At 45.1% G+C, this 15,642-nt stretch overlaps 1 protein-coding gene across 1 annotated transcript in view; it reads left to right on the top strand.

Annotated features, from left to right (window-relative positions):
- The window catches only part of LOC126284671 (fibroin heavy chain-like), an 87,467-nt gene extending 72,072 nt beyond the window's left edge, over positions 1 to 15,395 (top strand). The window contains exons 4-6 of the mRNA XM_049983778.1: positions 353 to 703; positions 4,616 to 4,926; positions 12,808 to 15,395. Coding sequence (XP_049839735.1) covers positions 353 to 703; positions 4,616 to 4,926; positions 12,808 to 13,023 — 878 coding nt within the window. The 3' untranslated portion in view covers positions 13,024 to 15,395. The remainder of the gene's footprint in view (positions 1 to 352; positions 704 to 4,615; positions 4,927 to 12,807) is intronic.
- Positions 15,396 to 15,642: the final 247 nt, after the last annotated feature.

Below are 15,642 nucleotides of genomic sequence, written 5' to 3'. Positions count from 1 at the left end.
TTACTTCCGTCATTATATATTATAATCATGGTGAGATTTCACACCATGTAACATCGCTTTTGTGTTGTTGATTACGCTGAGACTTCTGCAGCCAAGGTCTTAACAAAGTCATCCGCCATTGGGAAAAATGTTTCGCATTGAAATGTGAATACATAACGAAGTACAGAGTTGGGTATTTAGAGGTGATGAAACTTCATAACTACCAATTGTAGAGACATAAGGCCTGGATAGGTGGTGGAAGACACACGTTTTTTATCATGTTTAGCCATCCGAACTGGGGTACTTACCCTGTGAGTCTCAGATAAGAGCGAGAGGTGGTTCTGGCACTGAGGGGATCCCTCGCCTGCTGCAGGAATCAAGTCCGCCGCAGTGATATCCGCCCCGGCAGTCGTCGCCACCGCCGCCCCCGCCATCGCCTACAAGGCCGTGGCCCCCGCAGTCGCTGTGAAGGCGGTGGCCCCGGCAGTGGCCGCCTACTCGGCCGGTGGCTACTCCGGATACTCGGGCTACTCCAGTGGCAGCTCCTACTCCGCAGCACGCCTGGGCGCCGCCGCCAGGTACTCCGCCCCCGCAGTCGCCGTCGCTGCCGCCCCCGCCGTCGCCGTCGCCCCCGCAGTCGCCACCGTCGCTGCCCCCGCCTACGCAGCTGGTGGATACGCCGCTGGTGGTTACGCCGCTTCCAGGCTGGCCTCATACTCTGCAGGTATGAAGACACCGAGCACTTTCGCCGCTACAGACGTCGCACATTGCAACTTTTTCATTGTTAGGTTCAAGTAATGTGCTTTTGGCCAGATACGTATATATGACGTAATGATACTGATTGCGAATGTAGTAACTGAATTCTAGTATTAATACAACCCAAACACACGCGGTAGAGAAATCTGTTTCTCTTCTGTAGTTCCTTAATGGTAGCTGATTTGCAGATTTGGAAATAAACAGTTGTTAGATAGGGCAGCACTACAACAAGCGACAGTGGCAACACAACAATAAACAACAAATAATATTTATTAAAAATTTGTTCTAAATGAAGTTTGATTTGTGGCACTTGATGTCCCAACCTAACACAGTCTTCACAGTCTTTGATCTTGACTCTATAAATTAATTTAATATCGTCGACACTCTGGGTTGGTCCAAGTTCTCCGTAAACAGTGACTGATAGGTCGAAAGGTAGTCTTGAGAGTATTGTACTGAGTTGACTGCACGCACTAAAGAGTGCAGTCTGCTTCTTAACTGTATAACGGTCTGCAGCACATCGTGTTTTAAGCCAGGAAGGATTTGCATGTCTGACAGTACAAGACAGAAGCGAAATAGTCTAGATAACAGTGTTCCCTACTGATTGTCAACACTGCTGATGGATGTACAGGACATAGTGAAGGAACTGGTGGAGAAGAGATCCTGTTTTGTGAGTGGCATTTGGAGGCTGCTGCATGGGCCTAAGGAGCAGCAGGTGAATGGTTGTGCCTGTGTGTAGGCAGTCTCTCACAGTATTTCTTGTGTGCCTCCTGAATGGTACACAATAGATGGAAACAGGACATTCAAGCTTTCTGTGATAGCTTTTTGTATTAGACATACTCGGTGCACTTTTAGCGTAAATTAATCGATGAAAATCCGAGCTTTGACAGTACCCGCCAATGTCATCGTCAGGAAACCTACTGGCTGTTGAAGAAATAAAGGAATTTCTCATGTGTAACAGGGGTAGTAGTGCCCACTGCGATCAACGATTACATTTGGTCAATGATGTAACCTTATACAGCATCTTTGTTCCTATCACGATGTATAATACAGGACATAATCCTGTGTCGTCACAGGTACACTGCACATATCAAGTAGGTTATCGACATTACTGTACACACGTATGCATGTAATAAGCATTCATATTCTTATCTGGAACGTACTGTCACAGTATTAAATCGAAAATAGTTCCCCACCTTTCAGATCTCACCAAAATTTTCTGGAGCTTGTCCTTCGCTGAAGGCAAAGGATGGGAATGGACATCCTCTCCCAAGTATTCCCAACTGGGACTTCCAATGACCCTCCACTAGTTTCGCTGGTATTTGGCTGACAACCGCTGGCTCTTCAATGGGCCATTACTTGCTCAAACAACCTTGCTCTGCTTTTAGGGGTAGGTGCAGTCACTAGGTACGCACGCCTATACACTACTGAATCCCGCATCTCTATTAAGATTCTTCACTCTCGGTCTTATTTTCACAGTCATTGATGACTTCCAGTCCTACGAGTCTAAGGAAATTAGAGTGTGGTTGAAAATTTTGTATTAAGGTTTGGTTTTCTGGCTCAGTAGTGCTTGTGGAAGTGTACTTTGTATCAATGCGCAAATCAGAATAACAAACTGATTAGAAACTAGGTGTTTACGAAAGAGCTTCCTTAGAAACAACTAACTAGAAAACAAGCTCAGAAGCGCCTTCTGTTTTTTCATCGTTGCCATGTCGGCCTATGACCTACAATTCCGACCGCTCAAATACCTCTTAATTCGTTTTCTTTATGTGCTTTGTTTCTTTCGGCTTATTACTTTAATACTCAAAGTAATTGACGCATCAAGCAGTGAAAGTGAGGAGAAAGGTGGTGAGGCTGCTGCGATTCTGTAAGGCGAACTCAGTAGCACAGGATACAGCAAGAAGTACGAGGTTACAGCGAGAAGTACGAAGGAATTGAGTTCCGAATTTCTTTGCTGTTGATGCCGCTGCCACGGACAGCCTGGGCGTGCTGGGTTACAAGGGACCGACAACATCGACACTTTCCATATTGGTCAGTCTCGTTGCTACTCCTGTGTTATACATTGTGATCGAAACTAAGAGGTTGCGAGTGAGGTTTCAGTGCAAGCAACAAAGAACCCTTTGCTCGCAGTGAGCACTACTGCTCTAGTAACATCTGAGTAATTCCTTTACTTCTTCGTCGGTCAGTTGCTTCTTTTACGGTGACAATGATGAATACTGTCGAAAGCTCGTATTTTCAAGGATAAATAACGCTACAAGTGCACCCAGAACATTTAATACAAACAGGACATTCGTTGGCCTTATCCGCAAAATATAAAACACAAACTCACCTGCAAAATTTAATCATGTATTCTTGTTAGTATACTGTATGCTGTATTTGACATCATTTACTAAGCGTAAACACAGCGTTACATTGCAAATAACAGCTGTTTTTTTCTGTTCAATATGGAACTGGTGCACCAGCGCAAATGAGTCATCTAGTTACTTTTAGACGCTCTTTGAACAGGACAGCGGCTGCGTGTACCTTAATCGTCAAGTAGTGCCTGTAAGTACATATACGAGGCGTGTTTTTTAAGTAAGTACCGTTTTGAAATTAAAAAAGACGTGCTAAGATTCCCCAATAATTTTATTTTTACATTAAAGCCTGTACCTCGGTCTACTTTTCTACATAATTTCCGTCAATATTGAGGCACTTGTCATACCGTGGTACCAGTTTTTGAATACCCTCCTCATAGAAGTCTGACGCCTGACTTGTTAACGACTACACTGTTTTGACTTCGTCATCGTCTTGAAGACGCTGACAGCCCAGTAATGAGACAATCAATGCAGCAGCTTACTGTAAGACATTGCTCTATATGCGCCGTTCAATTCAGGACAAAAGACGTGGCAAGTTGAGCAAGGGCATCGTTTTTCTGCAAGACAATGCCAGTCCGCATGTAGCGAATCAGACCAAAGATCTCATCACATCTTTTCGATGGGAAACTCTAGATCATCCTCCGTACATCCCCGATCTTGCGCCCAGTGACTACCATCTGTTCCTGCACTTGAAGAAACACCTGGGCGGTCAGCGTCTTCAAGACGATGACGAAGTCAAAACAGTGGTTCAAATGGTTCTGAGAACTATGGGACTTAACATCTATGGTCATCAGTCCCCTAGAACTTAGAACTACTTAAACCTAACTAACCTAAGGACATCACACAACACCCAGTCATCACGAGGCAGAGAAAATCCCTGACCCCGCCGGGAATCGAACCTGGGAACCCGGGCGCGGGAAGCGAGAACGCTACCGCACGATCACGAGCTGCGGACAAAACGGTGGTGGTGCAGTGGTTAACAAGTCAGGCGGCAGACTTCTATGAGGAGGGTACTCAAAAACTGGTACAACGTTGTGACAAGTGCCTGAATATTGACGGAAATTAGGTAGAAAAGTAGATTGAGGTACAGGCTTTCATGTAAAAATAAAATTATTGATATCTTAGTACGTCTTTTTTTAATTTCAAAACGGTTCTCACTTTAAAAAAAAAACACGCCTCGTATAATGCCAGCACTGCATGACGAAAGCGCGGTCTGTTCTTCGCCCCCCCCTACCATACTCAGTCTAGCCACTTGTCGGGTCATATGCTGGGAGTCAGTGCGAAAACCTTGCTTCCCCTGCTACCCGCACAAACCTGAGAATTCGCGCATGATATTGTCAACAAACTACAGATATACATATAATGCTCCGGCAAATGCATACGTGCCCCTGTGTCAGCGAATTTCATCTGAAGGCTAGTGGAGGAGTCGGGTTCCCGATATGCGCCAGTAACTTGATTCCGGAACGCGACTATCGTGGCAGCGCCCATCCGCAGCCGACTTCGGCGTCTGACAGTGCCCGTTTGCGCAGCTTCCAGCCTGAGTGCCGCGTCGGCGTACCGCGCGGCTGCGCCGGCCATCGCCGTGCAGAAGTACGTCGCCGCCGCCCCCGTGGTGGCCGCCGCCCCCGCAGTCGGCGTGAGGTACTCGTCCGCCGCGGGCGGCCTGGGCTACGCTTCCAGCGGCTACGCGGCCAGCGGCTACGCCGGCTACTCCGGTCAGGCGGGAGCCGTGCGCTACGCCGCCGCCGCCGCCCCCGCCTACGTCGCCACGGCGCCAGTAGCCGCCGTCGCTAAGGTGCCCGTGGCCGCCACCGTCGTCAAGCCCATCGTCAAGGAATACGTGAGTACTGTCGCAAGCCCAGCTCTTAATTTGCTCATATCCTCGTTGTTGTTGTGGCCTTCAGTCCTGAGACTGGTTTGATGCAGCTCTCCATGCTACTCTATCCTGTGCAAGCTTCTTCATCTCCCACTACCTACTGCAGCCTACATCCTTCTGAATCTGCTTAGTGTAGTCACCTCTTGGTCTCCCTCTACGATTTTTACCCTCCTCACTGCCCTCCAATACTAAAATGGTGATCCCTTGATGCCTCAGAATATGCCCTACCAACCGGTCCCTTCTAGTCAAGTTGTGCCACAAACTCCTCTTCTCCCCAATTCTATTCGATACCTCCTCATTAGTTATGTGATCTACCCATCTAATCTTCGGCATTCTTCTGTAGCACCACATTTCGTAAGCTTCTATTCTCTTCTTGTCTAAACTATTTATTGTCCACGTTTCACTTCCATACATGGCTACACTTCATACAAATACTTTCAGAAACGACTTCCTGACACTTAAATCAATACTCGATGTTAACAAATTTCTCTTCTTCAGAAACGCTTTCCTTGCCATTGCCAGTCTACATTTTATATCCTCTCTACTTCGACCATCATCAGTTATTTTGCTCCCCAAATAGCAAAACTCATTTACTACTTTAAGCGCCTCATTTCCTAATCTAGTTCCCGCAGTATTAACCCGATTTAATTCGACTACATTCCATTATCCTCGTTTTGCTTCTCTTGATGTCCATCTTATATCCTCCTTTCAAGACATTGCCCATTCCGTTCAGCTGCTCTTCCATGTCCTTTGCTGTCTCTGACAGAATTACAATGTCATCGGCGAACCTCAAACTTTTTATTTCTTCTCCATGAATTTCAATTCCTACTCCTCGAGTATTTACACTAAAAACCTTTCTTGTATCGATTAATTGTTACTATTTACACCACACAAAATATTTTAGCACACTGGTCACCTTGGAACGACGTAAATGATGTGGAACAGGCCGCAGGGGGTCCTTGACCCTCCGCCAGTGGGGATGGAATGGGGTGTATGTGACAGGTAATAGTATGTGATCGTTGCATTAAGACTGGTTAACAGGGTGACGTGACCGAATGGCAGAAAGGAGCTATCGCGAATGTACATGTGCCCGTGGCCATATCGTGAATGACGTCGGCCCGATTTGTGGGTGTACCAATGCAGATTGTCCATCGGGTCTACGAGGAAATCTATACTGCTCGCAATCATGTAACATGGCCGAAGTACAGTTGTCGTGAAAAGAAAAGCGACAGGGACCACAGACCAATCTCATACCTTGTCACTGGCAAATATTTTCAAAGTAGGCAGGAATTTGTGCTGTCAGTCAACGCAGATCCATCTCAATTTCGTAATTTGATACGACTGACATTCAGAGTTCAGTAGCTCGCAAAAGAACATTTCTCACATTGGCACATGTAGCTACATGTCTTCAATGATCCAAATGACATAGAAATTCGACAGTAGCTGCCTGTAGGCATGCAGTGCTGTCTAACGTATCGCAATTTTGTTCCTTTGGAAACGATTCAAGGAGTGGAGTGCACCGGCGTCCCACTGAATTTTTACCACTCAGTGTGTGTGGAGCGTGCTGTTCAAGCCAGAGGTGATTCTGTCATGTTGTTGGGAGGTTTTTCGTACCATGAATAGATCCCACTTATTCAAGTTATTTCAAAATTCTCGATGGCCAAGTGTTGGTCCTTTTCACTCCCGTGTCCCAGATGACAATAGCTGTGTCCACAGGGTTTGCACACATACGTTCCTCGCTTTGCGAACGCAGACACACTGGTTCATCTCGAGTGGCGAGCTAAATAGCTCCAACTTAATATAAAATGTCTGGTACTGTTTACAAGAGCGGGACAAACATAGCAGTCAACATCACAGCAATCTGGTAACTTCATTCGGATATGCCGTACCTGGTGAGACATGTGGACTCTGACAATTATCTCATGAGCGCGAGCAGTTTTTGTTTGGTGTGCTGATCCGTTACATCCGTACAAGTTTCGGGAATTTTCTTTTCAGACGTACTTACCACATCTGCTTGCTCCTTGCGATGTTCGACATCCGATTCCCAACCACCATACAATACTCTCGCTTTTTATCCACCGTCCCCACTCTCCTACTTCTCGAACAATCCAAAATTGTCATCATAGCCCGTCCTCTGTCACTTTCGTTTGAAACGTTCCTTCCGTGTCGTCGTCGAAGCTTCCGTGTCGTCGCACGAAGTCTCAGTGGCTGTCGCTGCCAATCTGGAAGCATGTGTGGCGCGCCGGACAAATAACGCGACGTATTGCCCCACACGTTTACTCGGAAACACTTATAACTGTATTTGGATTACTCCTCTACACTGCTACGCTACCAAATGCAGTCTAAAAGAATGGTCGTCAGCCTCATTTCGGTGCGCGGGGCAGGGTTTTAACTGACAATCAGCATCACTAATAAATGCCCTGTGACTACTTTCAAAAACCTCTAAGTTCTGACCACAAAAAAGAAAAACGAGCACTGTAAACACCCATTACACCACCTCCAACTCGTTTCCACCGACAATATCATCCGTAAACAAATATGATAACAATCTAAAGTCAAAAGGGAAAAAAGACTCACTCAAAAAAACCACACTCTAGTTTTCATGGGAACAAAAGGAATGTACTCGTATTATCTTCTATCAGACCTTGCCAAATCCGCGTCATTCATGAAACACATCCAGCTAAATAACTGCCCCACTCTTTACTACGTAGCCTCTTCCTACGTCTTCCTACGCTTGCCTACGAAATCAGCGGACGGCTGAAGCGGATTCCAGGTCCGCACACAGAGATACTCGTGCGAAATCTTTCAATACTAATCGCGCCGGCAGAACATCTTTAGTAATCACTGAGCATCAGTGACCTGATAAACTCAGCAATCCTGAAACATCACCTCTGCGCCACAGGGCCCACGGCTCACTTCTGGCACCCCTGAGGGCCGCCATCCACCCCCACTTCCATGAACCCCAAAAGACTTTCACGAAATTGCTTTAACATCCAGGCTATTGAGCCAGTCAACCTCAGAATGAAAACGCATTTGCTATTCCCACTAACAATATTTCTCTGGGAGGTACTGCACCGTGCCAGAAATTTTCAAAAGTTTATTTCGAAGAAGTGCAGGAAAACACCCGCCATCATGGAGAGTCCCAAACCCTTATGTCAGCCTAGTATGTCCGGCTCATTTAGGAGTACGAAGAGTCTGGGGCACTATCTCTGGAATGGACATGGTTATCTTCCCCTGGACATCACAAACTACCTCTGCCTACCACAATAGCCACAATAAGAGCTCAAGTATGCCTGTGGCTGAGAACCTATCGGAGTCAAATCCACAGAAAACTCTCGACCGGCTGGGCCCGTTAGCAGGGAGATGTGTAAAACAACCTAAGCCAGATGCACGTCTTAGAAGATGGAAGGAAGTGCTTCCAGATCTACAATGATGGTGATAACTTTTTATGGCAGTGAGAGAACTTCTCGGCCTCTTAGAAGTGGATGATGGCGACGATGCCGACCGCTGTGGCCGAGTGGTCCTAGGCGCTTCAGTCCGGAACTGCGCTGCTGCTGTGGTCGTAGGTTCGAAACCTGCCTCGGGCATGGATGTGTATGATGTCCTTAGGTTAGTTAGGTTTAAGTAGTTCTAAGTCTAGAGGACTGATGACCTGAGATGTTAAGTCCCGTAGTGCTTAAAGCCATTTAAACCATTTTTTATGGCGACGATGATGCTGATGCCGGTATCCAGAGAATTCACACTGTAGAACACTGATATCAAACAGATGAGATCGAATTCTGGTGTTGACAGGTCGCTACGTAGCTGCATGGGTGTCTGCTTGCAGTGCTGCTCATAGCTGCTAAAAGCGGCGAGATAGAGGAGTCATACAGTTAAAATTATTCAGGCCATTCCACAGACGTAAGTCTGGGTTAAGGTTGGAGGAGAAGGGCGAGAGAAGTGCCTTGTTTGCAGAAAAATACTTAGGAAACTTGATCATTTTAAATAAAACATTGGGAGAGCGCTAAATTGCAAGGCGCATTATCTTTCTTGAAAAATATCGCTCTCGAAGGGGACGAGAATCATTTAGAGTCCCTAGAAACACGGAGTTGAGTTAATCCTAAGACACTGAGAAAAAAATCGTATCCATCATTCCAACACGATCCTGTTCTAACTGCTTGTCTGATAAATACAGTGACCTCAGGACAAATCCCGATAGGGACAACGCTCTACAATTATCAATTCAGAGTAGTCCCACATTCCGAGACTGAACGTAGACGAGTAGATGTAGGAATCCTGTATCGCCGTTCTATACGAAGTCCAAGCGGAGGTGGTTTGCCATTACCTTCCTCCAACATTTTACGAGGTGTTAAATGTATATCTGTGTCGTGTGGGTGACTGTACAGTGTAGTGTTGCGTTCGTATTGTTGTGGATGAAGGGACAGTAGAGTGTGAAACCCAGTGCCAGCACATAACCTAATCCTCTCCAGTAGCACAAAGTTGGCCGCCGAACTTAACGTCCTCATCGTCAAAGATGTCACGTGAGCTCGCTTCCTGAGGCTCTGCGAGGCAGTATGGAATTTAATCCAAGACTTCGGCGCAAATAGTGGTGATCAGGAACTTAACGCCACCATCTCCTCTCCCCTTCCCAGCCAAATACCAGCAGTGAAAATTTTCTCCCACCATGGTTCTAATCGGTTCACCTCCGAGTCGAACGTCACTTCATAGGCCTGCGTGAGCGACTTTCGCTATGGATGAGGGTCATAAAGTACCAGAAAAATGAAATATCAAGGTATTTGCATGTGTAACCTTTCTAAGGTCGCAGCAGTATTACACGATCGTCAGAGCAAGAAAAAGAACTGTCGACTGAAGCCGAAAGCAACAACTTGCTATTACTTCAGCAAAACGTGTAGCAAATGGCTAATGAGTTTTCCGAAAGACAGTAAAGTGTATGGGATGAAGCGCCACTGATGAAATCGAGTCAGCCCTCTACGCTACAAGAAACGAAGACTAAAGCTTCGGTTTCTGTACGGGATTTTAAGTAACTGCACAATTTAATCAATACGCAGCTGGCGCAAGAGAGCACGAAATCTGTCATATTGAAGCAGCAAGTTAGTTCCTTAGAAAATAATCCAATCTTGGGCAGCTTGCTTTATCGAATCGTTCTGAAAAACAACGTCGTAGTTCAGGTTTCCATGTCCAACCATATCTTTGTTGTCTTATTCTTCCGGCCTTCAAAGAAACAGCGCTGCGCAACTTTGTTCGCCTGATCATACAGAAATGGACGGCGCGTGTTCTTTTCAATTTACACCGGGCATAATTCTCATAATCCGACGCGGCCAGTTGTAAAGCAAAAATATGGCTCACTAAACGTAGAAAAAGTCAGAGCGCCGCTCCAGCAGCACACATTTGTTTGGAAGAGGAGGCCGCCGCTCTTTGAACGCGCGTAATAAACATCCAGAAGAGCCGGACGGCCGCTATTTCAAAGGGCGCGCGACGCCACGGGCTCTGCTGCAGTAATTAAGAGTTCCATTTAAAAACTGTAAATAACACAGCAGTTGCGCGGCACAGGCACGGTCCACAAGTCGTGAGGGAATATCACCCGTGATTCATAGCTCTGTCCGTCTCACCTAACAGCCCACTAGCTACCAGATTAACTCGCTCCCCTGTCGTCTGGACATCGTACTGCTACAGCACTTTCAGGATTTACGTTGTTGCCATCGCAGAACGTATTCAGGTAGCCTAAGAGATCACATATATAAATCTGAGCGACATAATAACTGTTTAAAAATTAAATTCCTCGAACAGTTGAGAACTTGTTTGTAGCTTCGGATGAGCACCTCAAGTGAGCAGAAAATAATTTCATGAATATACCAAGATATTCGCTTGTCTCTATGCCCTCAGTAAGTTTCGAAATATATTTTCATACGGTGAGAGACGTAATCTAGAGTAAGCACTCGTGATCTAAAACGGCACGAGTAGCCAAAACTCAACACTGTTAGAACTCGCCATGAATCTTTGTGTGCGCTACTTCTGCAATGTTGTCATGTTCGACGAGTTACGCTGTCTTCCCTTTTCGTCCAATCGCTTCCTTTTCCTTGTCTACCTTATCTGTCCTGTCACGTTACTCAACCTCTTCCTGTCTCCGTTGATTCACATCTTTTCTTGCTGTCATTTCTAATGTACCCCTATACATATATTTCTGAGCCACTTCCTTCCCAGAATAGTCATGGATCTCAAACGCTCCACCTAATATGACACCCATACCCATCTGGTCGGCTGAATGTCCATACCCTACAGCCACTTCTCTTCCAAATTATCCATCGCCAAGGCGCTTCCTTTCTTATATTGCAGCATTTACTCCACTAGTTATCTGATTCATCGATATCATTTTATAACAACTCACTTCAATCACCACTCAAAATACGTCGTCATAATTTTGCAATCGTTTTAATACTTTTCAATTGTGTATATACTTTATTCTTTTTGAAATAATGTCGTTCCATGTTTTGCTATTTTTCTCTTACATTATTTTTGCTACTGAGAGAATAGTCTCTTGTAAAGAGGTTATAGGACGAAAACAAATAAAAATAACACTAGGGTAATGGAATGTGGTCGAAATTACATCAGGCGATACTCAGGAAATGGATGAGGAAATGTGCGGCAGAATAACTGCCGTCAGGCGGTTTAGAATGGATATAAAACTGGCAAGTAATAAGAACAATGTTTCTGAAAAAGAGAAAACTGTTAACAACTAATATAAAGTTAAGTGGCAGGAAGTCTCTCCTGAGGTTCTTTGTCTGCAGTGAAACCTTCTACTGAAATGAAATGTGTATGACAATTTCAGGCAAGAGGACAGGGTCTATGCTATCACTAACGACGAGGTATTATATTAGACATGTGGGTCTATGCTATAGCTAACGACGAGGTATTATATTAAACTCGGGAGAAAAATATTATGGCACACTTGGACAAAAAAAAAGAAGGGACCGACTGATAAGACACATTCTGAGACATCAAGGAATGATCAATTTGATAATGGAGAGAAGTGTGAGGGAAAATGGAAATGAGCGTTTGGCGTCATTGGCCGGGAGGCCCCTTACGGGGCAGGTCCGGCCGCCTTGCTGCAGGTCTTATTACATTCGACGCCACACTGGGCGACCGGCGCGCCAGATGGAAATGAAATGATGATGAAGACAACACAACACCCAGTCCCTGAACGGAGAAAATCCCTGGTCCAGCCGGGAATCGAACCCGGACCCGTACGACGACAATCCGTCACGCTGACCATCCAGCTATCTGGGGGGAGACCAGTGACGGGGGATAACAATTGCAGGGGGAGACCGATACAGTAAGCAGGTCAACTGGATATAGGCTGCAATAGTTCTACAGAGATGAATGGGTTGCAGAGGATAGGCTAGGGTGGAGAGCTGCATCAAACCCGTCTTTGGACTGAAGATCATGACGATTAGCAGGCAGAGAGGGAATTCTTATTACTGACAAACGCGAAAAGGAAAGAGGAGAGTACAATAGTACCTATCCACACATTATTTTCCTTGCAGTATTCCAAAACATCGTTTTTATACCCTGTCTTCCCCAGCAGCAACTGTGCATACATAGCAGTTTGACTCGCCCTCGCCGGCCTGTGTGGCCTAGAGGTTCTAGGCGTTACAGTCTGGAACCGCGTGACTGTTACAGTCGCAGGTTCGAATCCCGCCTCGGGCATGGGTGTGTGTGATGTCCTTAGGTTAGTTAGGTTTAAGTAGTTCTAAGTTCTAGGTAGGATGACCTCAGAAGTTAAGTCCCATTGTGCTCAGAGCCATTTGAACCATTTGATTCACCCTCCCACTTGCACTCTGCCCACAGGACGACCACCCCCGCTACGCGTTCGAGTACAGCGTGCACGACGCCCACACCGGAGACATCAAGCACCAGTGGGAGCAGCGCGACGGAGACGTCGTGAAGGGCCAGTACTCGCTGGTCGAGCCCGACGGCTCGGTCCGCACCGTGGACTACGTCGCCGACTGGGAGACCGGCTTCCACGCCACGGTCCACAAGGACAGGCCACAGGCGCACCCCTAAGGTCGCCGCCGGACTACCACCAGCCTCGCTCACCCTCTCTGGTCACGTGTCTTCCACAGCCGTGCACGTCATGTTCAGAGCAGATTCTCCCTTGTTCCATTCCTATCTCCCAATTCCCGGTGGATTTTTGACCAGGAGACTTACTCGTGTCTAAATCAAGTCTACTGACACCCCCAACCTCCTTCCTGCCCACCTTCAGTCGTCTAAAATCTTGAGGTAACTCTCGCCTGGCCGGCCTCTTTTCGTGGCATCGACGGAGCACATCTCAGTATACAAGTTGTTCGTAAGGCTAGATTCCAGGTGCACAAGTGGCTCACTACTCCTCTTTCTGACACTGGAAATAATTCGCGAATTTTGCCCCAGATAAAAGAAAGTTCCTTCGTATCAACTAAGCCACGAACCTCGCGCCATGAAATATTTCTGCTATATCTAAAACAGCAATGTTTCCGCTTTCGGCTATAATTATTGTTTATTTTCCACTATTATGCCATTTTCAAGCGTTAGTTGACGTGCGTGAGGTAAAGCCACCAAACAGACCAGCTATCAGCATATAGCTGACAAGCATGAAACTTTGGACATGTAGTCGTGCGAACAAGTGGTGCACAAAACGTTTAAAAGTAGTGGCAGAAATAGAGCACTGCACACTGCAAGCCAACTGTAATAAATTAACTTGTCGTAGCAACGATCATCAGTAACGACATCAATAACAGAGTGCACATTGAGTCATTATTTTCGATCGTGTCAACACAAAGACCGCTTGAAAATGGTATAATAGCAGAAATTGGACAATAATGGAAATGTTTCAGAAATTTTGCACGACTGTGGTATCTGCCCGAAAAAAAAGTAATTTCCGTTATCGTTACTCCCAGAACATTTAGAAAGCGAAATGTCGCTCCGATTTCCGTACTTTTCGGGTTCTGGAAATAACGTATACTTAACTTTAAAAAGTACCGTACAGAGAGGGAAGCAGCGAAGCAACACAAAGTATGATGCGTTCCGCTGTAACTTGTTTACCAGTGCTCACATGCGTGAAACCTTTGACATGCTATTCAATGCAGGAAAGAAAAATGTGTAAATAACTATGACTGTAATGTTGAAGTGGCGTTCTCCCTTGTTTGGATGTGTTACCTCCAACCTCTCAGTGAGTTCGAATGTATATCCTTCCCTTGTTTCGAAGCGTCTTTCTCATTTCTTGAGCACTTTGTACTATTTTCTTGCCCCACATACTGTGTATAATCAGAGGCTGTAAATTATGTGAGCTTCTGCCACACAAACTAAAAGCGGATTCTCAGCATTATTATTACCCCACAATTCTCCACATTTCTAACGTCGTGGGAAAGATGTTCGGATGTTGGGAACTTGGTTTCATTTCACGATGAAGAACATCTTCATTTTTCACAGAGCGTGCTTTATTTTGCTGAGAGAAACCTTTACTGTGAGGTACAAGATGGGTGCACAAGAGATTATGTAAAAATCTCAGTTTCAGATTCTCTCTTCCTATAGCCTCGGGAGGTAGCAAACGAGAATTTTTTTTCTATAGGAATGTTGATTACCAGTCTGCAATGCTTTTTGTCTTGAAATCTTCTTCATTATTCCCACAAACTCTTCTTCACAGAAATTTCCCCTATTCAGCACTATTCACCTCACAATTCCCGCATATCTTCCGTTGCAAACGATTTGTGGGTCTTCCTTTTGAGCAGAGAACGAACCTAAAGATTCAACATACAGTCTAAATCATATCATTGTATTACATGTATATATTTATATTCACTTCATTATTTTCTGGACTACGTTTTGCGTCATCAGACATCAAGAATAATGTCCTAGACAGTATTATATTTTTCTCAGCTGCAGAAAATATTTCTCTGCAGCATTTTCCGAGAACTGCCGCATAGTATAGAGCTCGCTGTCAGCTTAAAGCCAGCTAATAGTATCGCTGCATTTCATTCGAGGTGTATTTGGTCGATGGAAGATACTTTATGTTTAGTAAGTGGTTCTTTTCTTAGCAGGAAGTTCGAAGCGCTAGTCCTAATTTTTGTATATACTGTGCTCTTATCGCTTTCACGTGCAATCCAAATACATTTATATACCCATACACAGAGTACATTCATATATCAATTTTACTCACACTGGTGTTGTTCCAGGATGTGCACATATCATTTTCTATCGTATGTAGTTTTTTTATACCATGGTGCTGTTCATTAGCGACATCATTTGTAAGTAATAATTCAGCTTCACAGCAAACAAGCTTGTAACACAATATGCTTGTATCATAAGTACAATTTGAAATGTAAATGACATATAACTGTACATATTATGTATACTTATATAAATGTATGTAAGTACATGCGTCAAATAAATTTTTGAAATCATATTGTTTCATTTCTTCTCTACCCTCTCGTCGATTACCATACTTACTTTTTCGAGAATGATTTATCTTGTATCAGAATAAATAGAAGGGCTCTGTGACAAACACACACAGACAACGAACATTACACTGAAGCTGTAATCAGATTTTTCAGTTAAGAAGATTCCTAATATTCTCTTTCCTACTCCTGAAGACGTTCGCATATGCCACGAGCTTTTCAGGACCGTTGTGAATCCTTGAAGGAGTACCTC

Source organism: Schistocerca gregaria, chromosome 8 (genome assembly GCF_023897955.1).
Source record: "Schistocerca gregaria isolate iqSchGreg1 chromosome 8, iqSchGreg1.2, whole genome shotgun sequence".
Taxonomy (NCBI): Eukaryota; Metazoa; Arthropoda; class Insecta; order Orthoptera; family Acrididae; genus Schistocerca; species Schistocerca gregaria.
This window is presented reverse-complemented; position numbering and strand designations above follow the sequence as displayed.